The sequence below is a fragment of the Pelodiscus sinensis genome, chromosome 31 (genome assembly GCF_049634645.1).
Source record: "Pelodiscus sinensis isolate JC-2024 chromosome 31, ASM4963464v1, whole genome shotgun sequence".
In the NCBI taxonomy this organism is placed as follows: Eukaryota; Metazoa; Chordata; order Testudines; family Trionychidae; genus Pelodiscus; species Pelodiscus sinensis.
The window spans coordinates 11838845-11856152 of NC_134741.1; the positions used below are offsets into that span (position 1 = coordinate 11838845).

The following is a 17308-nucleotide window of genomic DNA, read 5'->3' on the forward strand; positions in this document are numbered from 1 at the left end:
CTCTGCAGTCCCCTCTTACAGCACCTCTGTGCCTCCACAGCTCGGACCTGCTCTCAGGCCCCACTCCCACCCTCAGCCCAGTACGAGCATCAGGAAGCACTAAGATGAAGAGAAAGATGGAGCAACATGCACTGAGCTGAATTTTTATAATTCAACAGAGGAGAGAGCAGGTAGCACTGAGCCAGCCGGAGGCAAGGCCATTGTGCTGCCGGAGCAGCTCCCCCATACCATGCTCCCAGCTGGTGTATCCCACTCCCCAAAGCCTGACCCACAAGCAGCACAGGATGGTGAGTCACAGCCCCTCCCCCACCCCAGTTGTGCCAATCTCCCCAACTCCCACAAGCCGAGCTGCAGCCCCCCAGCCTTGCCCCCCGCGCCTCTCCCCCACAGACCCCCGCATTGATGCCCTGCAAGTGGCAGGTGAGCAGGGCAAAGGCAGGTAAAGGGATGCTGCCCCCCCCCACCCAGCAGCGGCCACCCCGCAAACACCCCGGGGGCGGGGCAGGAGCGAGGTGCCCAGCAGCCGCCAGGCCCGAAAACCAAACCACGGGCGCTCCCAGCCGTTGGGAACAGCGGCGAGAAACGAACGAACCTCTCCCTCCCCCCGCGTAGCCAGAAATTTGGGTGCCAGGGGGACACCCCCCCAGCGATTTAACTGCCCGGCCCCGACCTCACCTGCCGCCCCCACGAAAGCAGGAGCGCGGCGAGTAACGGCTCCCTCAGAACGCTCCCTGTCGCAGCCTCTCTGCCGCGCGCGGAATCAAACCCTGCGTCCAATCGAAGCGGGGTGGGCGGGTCCTGAGCAAAGAGTGACGGGACAGGCGGAGAAGGACGCACTGAAAACCCGGCGGGGGCGCTGCGGAATGGGGGAAGAGGTAAATGGGAGGTAAAACCGCGTGTAGCGCGTCAGTGACTCCGGCGTTCCACTTCTCCCCACTGCGCAGGTGCCGCGCGTGCAGCTGGTGGCCCCTCGGCAAGCGCCTCCCGCCGGTGAGCAGACCGTTCCAGCCCCAGTCTGAGCGCATAGTGAGGGTACTGTGGCTACTGCGCATGCTCCACTCGGGTGGCGCTTGCGCAGCGCGTCCTAAGAGGGCGAACTCTGAGACCAGCTGTTGGTGCAGTTGCAGCCGGGTGAGTGCGGGGCGGGGGTTATTCGGAGGGTGTGTGTGTGTGTAAGTGACGTGCTGTCAGTGGGGGAAGGGCCGTTGTGGTTGCAAACCGGCCCGTGGGGCGGGGGCAGGGCCTTTCCCGGGGCTGGGATCTGACGGGCACCACGTGCCCAGGGACTGGCCGGGGGGGTGTTTCCCTCCCGGGTGAGGGGCTGGACGCAGGTAATTGTTTTAGCTGCAGTCCCTGCAAACCGGCCGTCGCCTGGCCTGGGTCTAGGGCCCGGAGAATCCCTGTTCGGCTTGTGTGTCTGCTTATAGCTGCTTGGCTCACGCTGTCAAACGGGCAGGGAACCTACGGCCCGGGAGCTGGACATGGCTTCTGGCTTACCTGGATCTGGCCTCCTGATATTTGGGCGCCTGCTCTGGCTTTCTAGTCCCGTTCTCCGCCACACACACACACCCCCACCCACCCACCCCCGGTCACTCCAGCTGGTGTGTTGGCCATGTCGGTGAGTGAAAGATTCCCTCCCCCCCCCCAGTTTGTTTGTGCAGGGAAGATTATGCATGAAATTGCAGGGGAGAGAGACAAAGTCTGTGCAGGGGCCAAATTGACTGAATGGGTGGGGAGATGACACAGCTGGCTGCAGGGCCAAGAGGGGTTAAAGGGTAAAATTAGGACAGGCATCATGGTTAAAAACAGGATCTGAGCCCTGCCAAAAAACAGTACCCTGGGGGAAAAGGGGTGACATTTGCAGTGTTTGTAAAAAATATGGGACAGGAGACAGAGAGTTTTCTCCCTGCCAAGATGGAGGGTGGCAGCACCCACTTCCCTGGGCTGTGTGGGTGTCCAATGCCTAGAGAAGACACCTCTTCCCTACCTGAGAGGTGGGTGCTGCCCAATGGGGTAAGATTCAGTAGGTGGGGGCTGCCTGGGAGAGCTGCTATTTTGCTTCCTGCCAAGGACTCTAGTTTATGAGCAGACGTCCGGGGTAAAATACCTGCTGCAGGGTTCTTAAAACTGGGTAAATTGTCCTGTATTTTCTGTCTCCCTCCCCCTCCATACTGGCAGGTCCTGCTGCCGCCAGATCCTTGCTCCACAGCCGCCTGCCAGCCAGCAGAGAGTGGGGGGGCCAGTGGCTGCTCCCTCAGTTGGTCCATCCGCGATTCTTCTGCTGCGTGTCAGCGTCAGCCAGCAGACCCCTCCCCCATTCCATTCCCATCGAGCTCTTACCACACTACCAGTAGCAATAGGCCGGTCCATGTGAGCAGGTGCCAGGCGTCAGATGGTGACTTGTTCCCTCTGCAGCCCCCCATCAGCCTTTTGCATCCTCCCCCTCTTGCTATCTTCTCCCTGCCCTGCCCCTTCATGCCCCATAGCATTCTGCTCCCCCATATCCCCTGTGCCCATGTGCTGCCCCAGAGAAATGTGATTCCAGGTGCCAGGAGAGGGGAGTGTGTCATCCCTCCTTACAGGACTGGGCTCAAAGGAGAGCAGCAGGGTCAGCTCCAGGAATGTAATAGTCTAGTATATTAATCAATTAATTGATAGCAAAAGCCTATAGATTAATGCAGTGGTCTCCAACCTTTTTAACCACAAGATCACGTTTTCAACTTAAGTGCAATGTAAATCTACTGCAAACCCAAATACCCTTGCCCCGTTTCCTTCCCACCCCTTCTTTGAGGCTCCACCCCTTCTCCGAGACCTCACCCTGCTCACTTCCTCCCCCATCCTCATTCACTTTCACCAGGCTCGGGTAGTGGGTTGGGCTGCAGCCTCTGGTCTTGGGACAAGGGGTTTGGACTGTGGGAGGGGCTGTGGTCTTAGCTTAGTGTGGGGGATTGGAGTCCAGGAGGGGTTTTGGGGTGCAAAGTCTGGGAAGGAATTTGGCTGCATGGGGACTCATGTCTAGGGCAGGAGGCTGGGTGTAGGAGGAGGCTCAGGGCTGGGACAGGGGTTCAGGAAGCAGCATCTGGCTGGGCACTGTTTAACTCAGACAGCTTCTGGGTGTTGGAACAGTAGGGTTCAGGCAGGCTTCCTCCTGCCCTGGCTCTGTACTACTCCTGAAAGCAGCTGGCATGTACAGTAATGGCTTCATTGCGCCATGTGCTGCCCCTCATCCACTGAGCCCACTGCTTCTACTGGCTACGGTTCCTCATTATTGATCAATGGGAGCTACAGGAGCAAGTGGTGTTTGCCAGCAAAGACAGCATGTGGAGAACCCCTACTCTGCCTTTCTCAGGGGCTGCAGGGACACACCAGCCACTTCCAGAAACCAATTACCACAGGGATAATGACTCCAGCCATGATAGGTTGGGCATTTTAGAACTCACTACTCAAAGAATTAAATTTAAGTGTAAGAGAGAAATGAAAATTATGAAATGCACAGACCAGTCAAAAAGCAAAAATACTACACTTTGCAAGCAGTAACAGAAGTAACAAGAACCCCCCACATGTGTGTTGGGTCGGGAGATGAGAGGGAAGGACACCCCCCAAGATGGAGGAGTTTTTATTTTGCATCTCACTTGTGTGGCCCCAACTGACTTTTCTGTGGGTCAGTGACCCCTGACTCAAAACAGGTTCCCTGCCCTTCTCAGAAATAAAGATAATACAGAAACTTTTTGTGTTTGACATAGTATTTTATTTAAAAATGAAGCCTGGCCAACAAACCCCCATCTGCCCATAACATGATAACACTCCTTCACTCTTCCTTCCCCCAGACCCTAGATGTGAACCTATCATACACTGGAACCCCCTGCTCTGAGCCCCTCACATACCCCAACCCAAATTCCTGCACCCTCATATCCACAAGCCTGTAGCTTGCTTAGTACCTTAACCCTACATCTGACCCCAACACTGCCCAGCCTGAAGACCCCACCCCAACTCAGCATCCCCTTCTCCACCTCCTCCTGCATCCAGATTTCCTCCCAGAGCTTGCACCTCTCACCCCTTCCCACACCCAAGTCCCTCATTCCCACCTCAGAGCCTATACATCCTGCCTCAACCCAGCAAGGGTAAGGCTACACTGTAGGGCTGCAAGGGTAAGGCTACACTGTAGACTGGCATGATTTTTCCGGAAATGCTTTTAACGGAAAAGTTTTCCAGACAGAGAGTTTTCTCCCTGCCAAGATGGAGGGTGGCAGCACCCACTTCCCTGGGCTGTGTGGAAAAGAGCGTCTAGATTGGCACGGATGCTTTTCCGCAAAAAGGGGCTTTTTTGCACAAAACAAATCTCAGCTGTCTACACTGGCCCTTTTGCGCAAAGTGACTTTTGCCCGAATGGGAGCAGCATAGTATTTCTGTAAAAAGCACTGATTTCTTACAGTAGGAAGTCAGTGCTTTTGCGGAAATTCAAGCGGCCAGTGTAGACAGGTGGCAAGTTTTTCTGGAAAAGCAGCTGATTTTCCAGAAAAACTGGCCAGTCTAGACACAGCCTAGGAGTTTTGCAGGATTCTGGAGATATCCCAGAAAAACTCTTGTGCATCCAGGGGGCATTTGTTCTTCCGCTTTTTTTAGTGGAAGAGCAAACGTGCTCTTTCGGTAATCCCTATTTTCCTCTTTCCATGAGGAATAAGGGGGCTTCCAAAAGAAGGGTTTTTTCTGACATTTGATCCAGTCTAGACAGGCCAAATGTTGGAAAAACCTCTTCCTACAGAAGAATTGGGGAAAAAAGCAGCAGTATAAGTGTTGAGGATGGCAAGTGATGGAGACGAGGAAAATAGAGAGGAAGGGATGGGGCTTCAAGGAAGGGGCAGAGCGATAGATGTTGGCTTGTTCTGTCATTTAAAAAGTGATCCTGGGTGTAAAAAGGTTGGAGACCACTGGACTACACACATTACTTCTCCTCACCCCTACTTGCTAGTACATTTTTTAGCAGGCTGGCCAGCAGTCCAGTTCAGTCCTGGCTTGAAATGGGTCCAGAAACTACCCCTGCTGCGGCTCTGTATTTAAAGTGTATTAGGACTTGGGTGGGCAGGCAGCCCAGCTCAGTTCCAGTTCAAACCGGGTCCAGGAGCTCAGATCCCGCCCCTAGACAGAAACTGCTGCCACCCTGTGATACTGCTTCTTTATCAGAAGTAGCAGTACAGGGCAACAGACATCTGGTCTGCGAGGGGAGCTGCTTTTTAAACTAGCTACCCTCGCAGACCAGGTCTCTCCTGGCAGCCAGCACTGGGCAGGGGCTATCCTCAGGAGTGAGGAGGCAGGGGGCTCCTCAGCCAATGTGCTCCAGCCCCACCCCCAGGGACTATAGAATAGTCAACTAACCAATAAGAATTATTGAGATTACTCAACTATTCAATTAACTGATATTTAACATCCCTAGTCATCTCTTCCAGACACCCAGTCATGTGAGAGAGGTGTAGAGGGGTGTTCCCCTTGCCCTTTTGAACCCTAAAATCTTAAAGATAAAAAGGCTCCAGCTGCACAGTCATTATGCTTAACAGGGATTTGATGTTAATTTGAACTTTTGTGCTGCTCAGTTCTGATGGATTACTGCTGAGCTCACTTGAATACGAGTTATTTTACCAGGTGTCCAGTATCCAACATAGGGAAATATGATCACCCCGAGCCTGGGGCTTTTTCACATCACCAGCCACTTAGATTTTGCTTTCTGAATTTTCACTACAGGCGAGGTTATTAAATATGAAAGCTCTGAGATACTTTGGGAAATAACTTTGTACTTTCAAATTTATGAAAATCTGTATTTCTGTAAGTAATTCCCTGTCCTGCAACCCCAAAGTACACGCTTTTATATTACTTGATATATATACAAATATTGGGCATTTTACTTGAATATTTGTACTTCTAATCACATATTTTGGTGTCACAGTTTCTCTGCATGCTACATCTATTGTTACAATACTTTCCAATGGGGCTCTTCACTCCAACAGTCTTTCTGTTCTGTGTTGCCAAAATCCAGGTTTCTAAAATGAATTCTCTCCTTTTTTGCAAGGGTCCAGATTAGAGGTGTAAGGACTAATTGAGATGCAGAAAGGGGGGAACAGATGCCTCGTGGGACAGAAAGGGAGAGGGCAGAGGTGACTGGTGGTAGCAATAGGTGGCACCAGCTCCTATGCCCCTGACAATATTTCAGTTACTAAATAGAGAGCCCCAAATGCTCCCTGCTGCTGTGGGTGCTCCTCCCTGCACCAATCGCCCACTCAACAGCAACAGGGGAATTCTTTCTCTGAATTTTTTTTTATGTTGTAGATATCGGCAAACTCTGATCCATTATGGACTGACAACATTTCATTTGCATATTCATTATTTGCATAATAAATATGCAAAGAAAATGTTGCCTATCTGCCAAAAGTTTGTGAATGGCTTTACCAGTCCGCAGTATAAAACTAGATTGGGAACCACTGGTCTAGTGGATACGGCTCAGTGTGAAAGCTGAAGCCAGGCAAGAGAGGAGGCACAAATGTTTGCTAGGGACAGTGATTAGCCACAGGAATTGATGGATTCTCCATCTCTTGATACTTTCAACTCAGCACTGGGCGACTTTGTGGGAAACATTCTATAGGGAAACAGAGCTTTGTGCCTGGGTAGCTGAGCTAAGCGTAATGGCTTGTCACAGAGGGGGTCAGATTGCAGTATTAACATTTATCTTGGATACTGTGAATCTATGAACTTTAGGGTCCCATCCTGCAAATACTTACCACACCAGCTTAATAGTAAACATTTGACTGGCATTAACTTCACTATGGCTACGTCTAGACTGGCATGATTTTCCGGAAAAGTTTTCTGTTAAAAGCATTTTTGGAACAGAGCGTCTAGATTGGCACGTACGCTTTTCTGCAAAAGCACTTTTTGCAGAAAAGCGTCCATGGCCAATCTAGACGCGCTTTTCTGCAAAAAAGCCCCGATCGCCATTTTCGCGATCGGGGCTTTTTTGCGGAAAACAAATCTGAGCTGTCTACACTGGCCCTTTTGCGCAAAAGAGACTTTTGCCCGAAAGGGAGCAGCATAGTATTTCCGCAAGAAGCACTGATTTCTTACAGTAGAAAGTCAGTGCTTTTGCGGAAATTCAAGCGGCCAGTGTAGACAGCTGGCAAGTTTTTCTGGAAAAGCGGCTGATTTTCCGGAAAAACTGGCCAGTCTAGACACAGCAGTTGTGTCTACATTAGCATCCTTTTCTGGAAAAGGGATGCTAATGAGACCAGTCAGAATTGCAAATGCCGCGGGGGATTTAAATATCCCCCGTGGCATTTTCATGAACATGGCTGCTGCTTTTTTCCGGCTCGGGGTTTTGCCGGAGAACAGCGCTAGTCTAGACAGGATCTTGTGGAAAATAAGCCCTTTTCCAGAAGATCCCTTATTCCTACTTTCAAGTAGGAATAAGGGATCTTCTGGAAAAGGGCTTATTTTCCGCAAGATCCCGTCTAGACTGGCGCTTTTCTCTGGCAAAATCCTGAGCCGGAAAAATGCGGCAGCCATGTTCATGCAAATTCCGCGGGGGATATTTAAATCCCCCGCAGCATTTGCAATTCCGACTGGTCTCATTAGCATCCCTTTTCCGGAAAAGGGTGCTAATGTAGACACAGCCAGCCTGTACGTCTATTGTGGGGAGGGGTTATAAAGTCTCTGTTGGTTTTGTCCTTATGAGATGGCCTGAGTCTGTGCTACAAATAAATGGAGGAAAACGAGGCATTTTAGAATCATAGAGCTGGAAGACACCTCACAAGGTCATCAAGTCCAGCCCCCTGCCCAAGGCAGGACCAATCCCAACTAAATCAACCCAGCTTGGGCATTCTCAAACCGAAACTTAAAAACCTCCTAGGGATGGAGATTCCACCACCTCCCTAGGTAACCCATTCCAGTACTTCACCACCCTCCTAATAAAATCGTGTTTCCTAATATCCAACCTAGACCTCCCTCACTGTAACTTGGGACCATTGCTCCTTGTTCTGCTATCCGTCACTACTGTGAACGGCCTCTCTCCATCCTCTTTGGTAACCCCCCTTTAGGAAGGTACCAAATCCCCCCTCACTCTTCGCTTCTGCAGACTAAACAAGCCCAAATCCCTCTCTCTCTCCTCATAGGTCATGTGCTCCAGCCCCCTAATAATTTTGGTCACCCTCCGCTGGACCCTCTCTGATGCGTCCACATCCTTTCTATAGTGGGGGGCCCAGAACTGGACACAATACGTCCAGATCTGGTGAGGACCAGAGCCGAGTAGCTGCAGGAACCTAAATTTAAACACCTACATCCATGCTCAGGCAGCATAATTAGTGGCTTGTTTCTTGAAAACACTGGGAGCTCAGAACTGAATCCCGTTGTTACAGGTGCAGTAATGTTGAAACTCAAATCAGGTGTTGAGATAAATGAATGTGGATTTGGCATCTAAGTTGTGTGCTTTTTATGGAATATCTAGACTCAGCATTTGCCCACAGTGGCAGAGTCTAGCATGTGTGTCACCAGGGACAGAGACTAGGCAGAATGGGGGTGTGGAAAAGAATCAGAGTCCTTTCTGAAATGTCTCCCATTGCCTTTCTCCCTCTGACAGGCTGCAGAACACCCATGTCTGTCTCCAGTTCAGTCCCTGGCCTGCAGAGCCAGGGACATGAAATGGCTGTGGCGGAGCCGGTTAGCTTCGAGGAGGTGGCTGTGTATTTCTCTGAGGAGGAATGGGCTCTGCTGGATCCTGGCCAGAGAGCCCTCTACAGGGATGTGATGCAGGAGAATTATGAGGCTGTGAGCTGGCTGGGTAAGGATTCCTGTCCCCTCGGGTATTAGAAGCTGGATGGGCTCTGCAGCAGTTGGTTGGGTATGGTTCAGGGTCCCTCATTGCTCTCTGCTTCTCCAGTGTCAGGACTATCAGCCCCAATCATCCTGACTCCTGTGTGAGAGACTGTCTACTCCATGTCCTCTCCCAGGGGAAGCAGGTTCAGGGACATAAAAATGGTGCAGCTCTTCCCACGCCCCAAGTCTCCATGTGCTTCCCATCATCTTGCCCATGTTGTTCTTTGGCTGGAGGTGTGAGTGGAAGGGCCCAGGCAGGAATGGCAGGTATCAGAACTCTGGGACTGGGTTCAGCTGCTCTTAGTGCCTGCAGGGTATGTCCCCCCCCCCCCCACCTGGTCAGGGTTTGAAGCAGGCAGCCAAGGACTCACTTAGCTGCTCAGGCTACTTCGTCTGCCTCCTTCTGGCCCAAGTAGAGCTTCTGAGGCAAAGATCAGGGCGAGCCAAGCTCTCCAGCCAGGAGTTTGTGGTCAGAACCCTTGGGGAACTAGAGCTCTGCTGGGTCCTTCCTCTCCAAGTCCTAGTGACCCACCGTGTGGCAGCTGCAGTCTGAGCCCTGCCTGGGGGCCTTGATATCAGACCTGTGAGCCCTCACTGGAGCTCCTTTTCTGAGCAGTGTGTTCCTGTCCTGCCCTGGGGCAGGGGGAATGGAACGGACCCTGAGGGAGACTTAGTTGTACCCTAGAGAGTGTAGCAAAGCGCTCAGCTCCCCCAGGGAAGTGGCACCTTTACTGAAGGTAAGTGTGTCCTGGGATCTTGTACCAGCCAGAGCCCAGTCCCTGTAACGTGGGGAAGGAGCTTCTCTGGGTGGGTGACGTGGATCTGGAAGTGGTTCAAACCTTAATGAACAAGATCAGCACTTGGTTAATTGCTCCCCTGGACAGGATTTCCAGTCTCCAAAGCTCATGTGATCTCTTGGGTGGAGCGAGGGGAGGAGCTGTGGGTCCCAGATCTCCACGGCTGTGAGGAAGGGGAGATATTCAATGACTCCCACACAGGTGAGGAATCAGCTAAACTGACACAGAAACCAATTTCTGTGTCCTCGTAGCAGGTGTCACTTGTGCATTTTCATCATGTCTGACTACCCCATCAGCCTGTATTCAACTGCAGTCTGGCGAGGGAGGTGGGAGACGGGGTGTTACTCAGGTTTCTTTCCACCTGGGTAGCTTGACTCTGTGTGAGATGATGTTGGGAAGTAAATCCAGGGAGACGTGGCCTCCAACCAATAGGTGACTGGCACAAACAGGACCACAGAAGAGCTTTCACTTAACCTTTAACGTTATTTCACCTCAGTTGCTTACACTTGTCTACAACAGGTTAGTAAAATGTCCCAAACTGCAAAGATTCCTGAAGTTGGGTGTAGTTCTTGAGCAAGGATGAGTAAGATTCAGCCCACCAAGCTGTTTGATCCGGCCCAAGGCCTGCTCTGTCTGGGCCCTGAAGCTGGTGGCTTCCCTCCACCAGGAGCGTGAGGTGCCTGGAGGGAGCTGCCAGCCATTTTCAACAGTGAAATGTGTGCTAGCAGGAGGAAACTGAGGGGCAAGAGACTTTGCTCACTTCCCTGCTCCTAAACCAAGTCTCCTCCCCCCACCCTTCATCAGGGGTGCGCAGTGCTTTGAACCGCCAGCTGTTCAGAATGGCTGGTGGTTCCGTGTAGGTGCCACCCAGCTCTGGCTGTGAGGGGTGAAAGAGTTTGCATACTCTCTTTTCCCCCAGGTCCCGTGCCCAGGTACAATGATTGGCTTTGGGCAGGGAAACACACAAAGTCTCTCCCCACACCCTTCCCAGGGCCATATGGCTCTGAGCAATACATGGAGGTAACCTCCCTGAGCCGCCAGGGGCTGCTGCAAGAGGGTGCCTGCCTCAAGAACCCTGTTGGGTTGCTGGCTGGGAGCAGCCTAAGGTAAGTTACTCCCAGCCAGAGCCTGCCTCTGGCACCCCAGGGCCTCCCACTTCCCAACTCCCTGCCCAGGTCACCACCCCCTCCTTCCCCACATCACCATGCAAATGCTCTGCACACACATCCTGCCCCAGGTTACAATTCCCTCTGTCACCCAAGTCAAAATTAATTCCTGCACCCCATTCCCTCCTGGACCCTGCACCCCAATCCCCTGCCCCAGACAACTCCTTCTTTACCCCAACTGCCTCTCTGACCCCACGCCCTTTTCTGCACCCCAGTCCCCTTACCCCAAGCTCCCTTCTGACCCAGCCTCCTTCCCAAACTCCACATCCCCTGCATAGAGATGAGTGGCCCTTGAGCACTTTACAAAATCTGAGAGTGAACCCCCCCCCCATAAAAAATGATTGTCCACCCCTGCTCTTGAATGACCCAGCGGCAGTTTTCAGTGGGCCAATCTTCCTTCTGCTGGTGGGGACCACAACTTCCTGTAGGGGAATCCCTGATAAGTCCCTAACTTGTCATCCCTGTTTATTCATTAGTATTACAGTAACCCATCATTTCAGGGAAAGTTGAGCAATGCTGAAGGTCAGGCAGGCAGTCACCTTCCAACCATCAGCTAGCCAGGTGGGATATTTCAGAGTTTTCCTGCCTTGGGGCCCTGACAGACACACTCTGAGGGCACACAGACAGGCTTCTCAGCAATTGCAACAGAGATCTCTGCAGGAAGGACATGGACTTTTCTGTGGCATGGTCATGTGACTTTCTAGGATCAACCACAGCAGAAATAGAACCGTCATTGGTGGTTGGTTTGAGTACTGAATCACTACCAGATTCATGCTTTGTATGTTTAACTCCACGTACAAGAATGATACAGGCACAAAAACAGGGCATGCAGATTATGGAGACTGTAACTTTAAAAATGATAGACATAACACATCATGTAACATCTTGAAAATGCTTTATGAAAATTCATATTCATCAGTCAGTTTTCATGAAGTGGAGGGCTGTGACAATTTCATCTCCCCTGCAGGTGTTTCGGTGTTTTCTCCCCCTTTTCCTGTTCCCCTTTCAGCTCAGCACAGTGAATGACTCCTGTTTGGTTTCTGTCTCTGTCCCAGCAGGTGATGGGATGCTGAGGGAGAACAACGAGGAGAGTCTTCAGCAGGCAGGACTGGAGCAAGTTGCTCCACATGGGATGTTACTAGGAAGATCTGAAGGGCATGTTTCCCAGAATCCTGAGCAGGGAAAGACATGTGAGAATCATCTTAGCCCAGAAAAGCAACAGGGAATTCATGCAGTGGAAGGATGGGGTAAATCTAGTCATAGGAACAGAGGTGTGAAAAGAAACAAAGACACTGTTAAACAGAAAATCCCTCATCAAGAGGGACCCTACACTTGCAGCGACTGTGGGAAAAGTTTCCAATGTCAACAGGTCCTCCTTTTACACCAGAAAATCCACATAGGTGAGAAACCCTTCAACTTGTCTGACTGTAGTAATAACTTCAATTGGACCTCCAAGCTTATTACCCATCAGGGAATGCATCCAACTGAGCAACTCTGTGAGTGCCCTGACTGTGGGAAAAAGTTACATTGCCGATTAGGTGTTACTGAACACAAGACAAACCATAGAGCAGAGAAACCATTCAAGTGCAGTGACTGTAGGAAAAGCTTCAATGAGCACTCATGTCTTCTTGGACATAAGAAAATCCACAGAGTGGAGAAACCCTTTGACTGCTCTGACTGTGGGAAAAGCTTCAGTAGGAGGTCAAATCTTGTTACTCATAGGAGAATCCACACAGGGGAGAAACCCTTCAGCTGCTCTCACTGTGGCAAAAGCTTTAGTAGGCGCTCGCTTCTTAAGACTCATTGTGCAATCCACACAGGTGAGAAACCCTTCAATTGCTCTGAGTGTGGGAAAAGCTTCAGTCAGAACACAAGCCTGATTAAACATCAGAGAATCCACACAGGCGAGAAACCATTTAGCTGTTCTCAGTGTGGGAAAAGCTTTAGTGGGCACTCACTTCTTAAGATTCATTGTGCAATCCACACAGGGGAGAAACCCTTCAATTGCTCTGAGTGTGGGAAAAGCTTCAGTCAGAATGCAACCCTGATTAATCATCAGAGAATCCACACAGGAGAGAAACCCTTCAACTGTTCTCATTGTGGGAAAAGCTTTAGTCGGCGCTCACTTCTTAAGGCTCATTATACAATCCATACAGGGGAGAAACCCTTCAGTTGCTCTGAGTGTGGGAAAAGCTTCAGTCAGAACGCATACCTGATTAAACATCAGAGAATCCACATAGGACAAAAACCCTTTAGCTGCTCTCACTGTGGGAAAAGCTTTAGTCGGTGCTCACATCTTAAGACTCATTCTACAATTCACACAGGGGAGAAACCCTTCAGCTGCTCTCACTGTGAGAAAAACTTTAGCCGGAGCTCACTTCTTAAGACTCATTGTGCAATCCACACAGGGGAGAAACCCTTCAGTTGCTCTGTGTGTGGGAAATGTTTCAGTCAGAATGCAAGCCTGATTAAACATCAGAGAATCCATACAGGGGAAAAACCCTTCAACTGCTGTCACTGTGGGAAAAGCTTCAGTCATAACGCAAACCTGATTAAACATCAGAGAATCCATACAGGGGAGAAACCCTTCAACTGCTCTGTGTGTGGGAAAAGCTTCAGTCAGAACACAAACCTTATTAATCATCAGAGAGTCCACACAGGGGAGAAACCCTTCAACTGCTCTCACTGTGGGAAAAGCTTTAGTCGACGCTCACATCTTAAAAGCCATTGCAGAGTTCACACAGGGGAGAAACCTTTCAACTGCTCTGAGTGTGGGAAAAGCTTCAGTCAGAACACAAGCCTGATTAAACATCAGAAAATTCATGCAGGAGAGAAACATTTCAACTGCTCTAACTGAGCAAAAATGTTCAATCGTAGCTGATAGGTTTTTGAACATCAGAGAACCAACATAGTTGAGAGGCCTTTTAATTGCTCTTACTGTGGGAAAATGGTCTTAAGTTGCAGTGAAGGAGGTTTAGGTTAGACATTAGGAAAAACCTGATAACTGTCAGGGTGGTGAAACACTGGAATAAATTGCCTAGGGAGGTTGTGACATCTACGAGGCCATGTAACCGTGTGTTTCCAGTTTTGCTAATCACAATAGGACAAAAAGTTAATATACCGTAACAGGGATTTGCGTAGCTTTTTACGATTGCTTTTCCAGAAGAGGCTTTTCCAATATTTGGCCCCATGTAAATGGGGTCTAATGGCAGAAAAGCCTCCTCTTTTGGAGGAGCCCTTGTTCCTTGTAAAACAAGGTATACAGGGCTCCCCGAAAGAGCATGTTTGCTCTTCCGCAAAAATAAGCAGAAGAGCAGATGCCTTTACTGGACATGGCGGGGGGTTTTTTGGGATACCAGAAGTATGTGCCTTGTCTTGCTCAGCTATTTCACTCCAACTTTGGGATGGAACTGCGATTTACATTTCATTGTTATTCAGTCTGAAATATCCCTCCTGCTCTCTGCTCAGTTCCCAACACTGGCTGCAGACAGCAATATTTGGTACATTGGCTGCTGTCCATGCTGGCAGAGAGCTGTCCTGCACTTGCAGTTCATCCACCTCCCAGAGAGGCGGCAGCTCTGTGAGGTGGAGAAGCATTGTGGGTGGGTTTTCAAGCCAGGGCATTTATTTGTGTGTGTGACATTTAATCAAAGCCCATTTTTAACCCCTCTGGTCTGGGAACAGAAATGAAACTTACTGAAGCTAGGTCTGTCCTTCACATTCCTGAAGATCAGAGAATCAAAAGGAAAGCATTGGTGGGGGTGTAACTCAGTGGTAGAGTGTTTGCCTGCAGATCAAGTGGTCCTTGGTTCAACTCCGTGTCCCCTGCAAAAACTGTCCCTTTAAGGCAGTGGTGTCCAACCTTTTTACATCCAAAATCACTTTTTAAATGTCAGAACAAGCTAAGATCTATCTCATCCCCTCCCAAAAAACCCCACCCCTTCCTTGAGGCTCCGCCCTCTCTGTTCCCCTCCTCTCTATCACTTGCTATCCTCAGCCCTTAGACACTCTCACGGTACAGCTACACTGCCACTTGTTTTCTTCTTCAAAAAAAGCTATGCAAAACGTACACCGCATTTTGCATAGTTTTTTTGGATCCTTCTGTTGGAAGAGGTTTTTTCTAACGTTTGGCCCATTCAGACTGGGCCAAATGTCAGAAAAAAACCCTCTTTTGGAAGCCCCCTTATTCCTCGTGGAACGTGTCTGTTCTTCTGCCAAAAAAAAAAAGCAGAACAAACGTGTCCCTGGAAAACTCTTAGGCTGTGTCTAGACTGCATCCCTTTTCTGTAAAAGGGATGCAAATTAGACACATCGCAATTGCAAATGAAGCGGGGATTTAAATCTGCCCCCCTTCATTTGCATGAACATGGCTGCCGCTTTTTTCCGGCTAGGAGCTTTGCCAGAAAAAAGCGCCAGTCTAGACGGGGATCTTTTGGAAAATAAACCCTTTTCTGAAAGATCCCTTATTTCTCTTAGAAAAAGGAATAAGGGATCTTTCGGAAAAGGGTTTATTTTCCAAAAGATCCCCATCTAGACTGGCGCTTTTTTCCGGCAAAGGTCCAAGCTGGAAAAAAGTGGCAGCCATGTTTATGCAAATGAAGCAGGGAGGATTTAAATCCCCGCTTCATTTGCAATTGCGATGTGTCTAATTTGCATCCCTTTTACGGAAAAGGAATGCAGTCTAGACACAGCCTTATAGTCTAGCCGTATCTGCACTGGATTGAGACAGGAGGTGTGGGCTTTGGGGTGGGAATGAGGGATTTGGGTGTGGGAAGTGGTGAGAGGTGGAAGCTCTGGGAGGAAATTTAGATGTAGGATAATGTGGAGAAGGGGATTCTGGCTCAGGGAGGGAGCTCCAGGCTGAGCAGTGTTGGGCTCAGTATTGTTGAGGTGCTTGTGGATGTGAGGGTGCAGGAATTTGGGTTGGGTGTGTGAGGGACCCTGGGCAGGGAGGGTTGGGAGTATGATGGACTCAGGACACAGATTGTCAGTGTGTGGATGGTGTAGGAGTGTTGTGGCAGAAGACTGGGGATGCAGGAGTTTGGGGATGTGAGAGGCTCAGGACGGGGTTCTAGTGTATGATAGGCTCAGGTTTGGGATCAGGAGAGGGGGGCAGGAGTGTTATGATGCTGAGGCCAGATGGGGGCTTGGCCCCAATTAGGGGTTTGTTGGCCAGGCTTCATTTTTAAATAAAATATTATTTCAAACACAAAAGGTTTCAGCATTGTCTTTACTTATGAGAAGGGCAGGGAACCTGTTTTGAGTCAGGGGTCACTGACCCACAGAAAAGTCAGTTGGGACCACACAAATGAGATGCAAAAATAACCACCTCCAACCCCCCCCCCCACCTCACTAAGGGTATGTCTACACTACCACCCTAGTTCGAACTAGGGTGGTTAATGTAGTCAATCGAAGTTGCAAATGAAGCCTGGGATTTAAATATCCTGGACTTCATTTGCATCTTGCCAGGCGCCGCCATTTTTAAATCCCCGGTAGTTCGGACTCCGTGCCCGCAGCTACACACGGCATGGAGTAGGTAGTTTGAATTAGGCTTTCTAATTCGAACTACCGTTACACCTTGTTCCACGGAGGAGCAACTGCAAGGCAGCCTGGTGCCAGCACCAGCAGTCATCCGCCACATGGCCCAGGCTGCAGCTCCAGCTCCGATGCTGAGAGCAGCTGCCCAGCAGGCCTAGCTCTTGCCCCAGGTCAACCCGCATTTCCAGCCCCCAGGAGCAGCTGAGAAGCCACAAGGCAGCCCTGGCCATGGCTCCAGTCCCAGGGAAGGGCTGAAGCAAAGGCCAGGGCCATGTGGTGGTTGCCCTGCTGCTCCCAGGGCGGGGTCATGTGGAGTCGAGATTGGCCCCAGGCCCATCGCCCCCATGGGGCTGCCAGCCGGCTATCCCAGGACCTCGTCCTGCAATCAGCTGGGCAGCCACATTGGAGCCCTGGCTCCTCCTCTCCCACCAAGTCCTCGTCCACCAGCTCCCCAGCCACATGTAAGACAGGCGAGTGCACGGCTTCACTGTGGATGTAGGTGGGACTGAAAATTTTGTGCCCAGCTGAGAGAGAACTTAGCTGTCTGGTCACTGCAGAGGCCCCTATCCACTGTGCCCCCAGCACCTCCGCATGCCCAGCCCCTACAGTGCCCCGGGCTGCACTTACTATTTAGGAGTAATTAAAAATCACAACTAACTCTAACTGCCACTTTAGGAAATGTCTGCGTTAGGCTATGTCTACACTGCCCCTGTCTTGTGGAAAAACAAATGCAAATGAAGCTAAGTGTGGAATATCACCGTGCTTCATTTGCATAATTAATTTTGAGCAAGGAGCTTTTGTGCAAAAAGGAGCTGTGTAAATGGAAAAAATGTGAAAGAACGGTTCTTGTGCAAGAGGGGGGGTTTGTGCAAAAAGAAGCAGTACAGATGGCTTTTTTTGTGCAAAAGCCTCTTGCACAAAAACTGGGCCTCATTAATTATGCAAATGAAGCACAGC

At 50.3% G+C, this 17308-nt stretch overlaps 1 protein-coding gene across 3 annotated transcripts; it reads left to right on the forward strand.

Moving 5' to 3' along the window:
* Window positions 1–1013: 1013 nt before the first annotated feature.
* On the forward strand, window positions 1014–15209 carry LOC142821494 (uncharacterized). Of its 3 annotated transcripts, XM_075912564.1 has the most exons (4): window positions 1014–1131; window positions 8615–8815; window positions 9735–9848; window positions 11872–15209. In XM_075912564.1, the coding sequence occupies exons 2-4, from the start codon at window positions 8629–8631 to the stop codon at window positions 13668–13670; spliced, it is 2100 nt and encodes a 699-aa protein (XP_075768679.1). In that variant the 5' UTR covers window positions 1014–1131; window positions 8615–8628; the 3' UTR covers window positions 13671–15209. The 3 variants fall into 3 exon arrangements, with proteins under 3 accessions (XP_075768679.1, XP_075768680.1, XP_075768681.1); XM_075912565.1 differs by lacking the exon at window positions 9735–9848 and having other exon boundaries at window positions 11869–15208; XM_075912566.1 differs by lacking the exon at window positions 9735–9848 and having other exon boundaries at window positions 11872–15208.
* The last annotated feature ends 2099 nt before the right edge of the window (window positions 15210–17308 follow it).

Bases quoted from the DNA above. Each gene is read 5' to 3' on its own strand.
- LOC142821494 (XM_075912564.1), top strand. From the start codon at position 8,629: ATGTCTGTCTCCAGTTCAGTCCCTGGCCTGCAGAGCCAGGGACATGAA. The intron at 8,816-9,734 runs GTAAGGATTCCT...TCCCCTGGACAG, and splicing joins TGAGGCTGTGAGCTGGCTGG to GATTTCCAGTCTCCAAAGCT. The intron at 9,849-11,871 runs GTGAGGAATCAG...CTGTCCCAGCAG, and splicing joins ATTCAATGACTCCCACACAG to GTGATGGGATGCTGAGGGAG.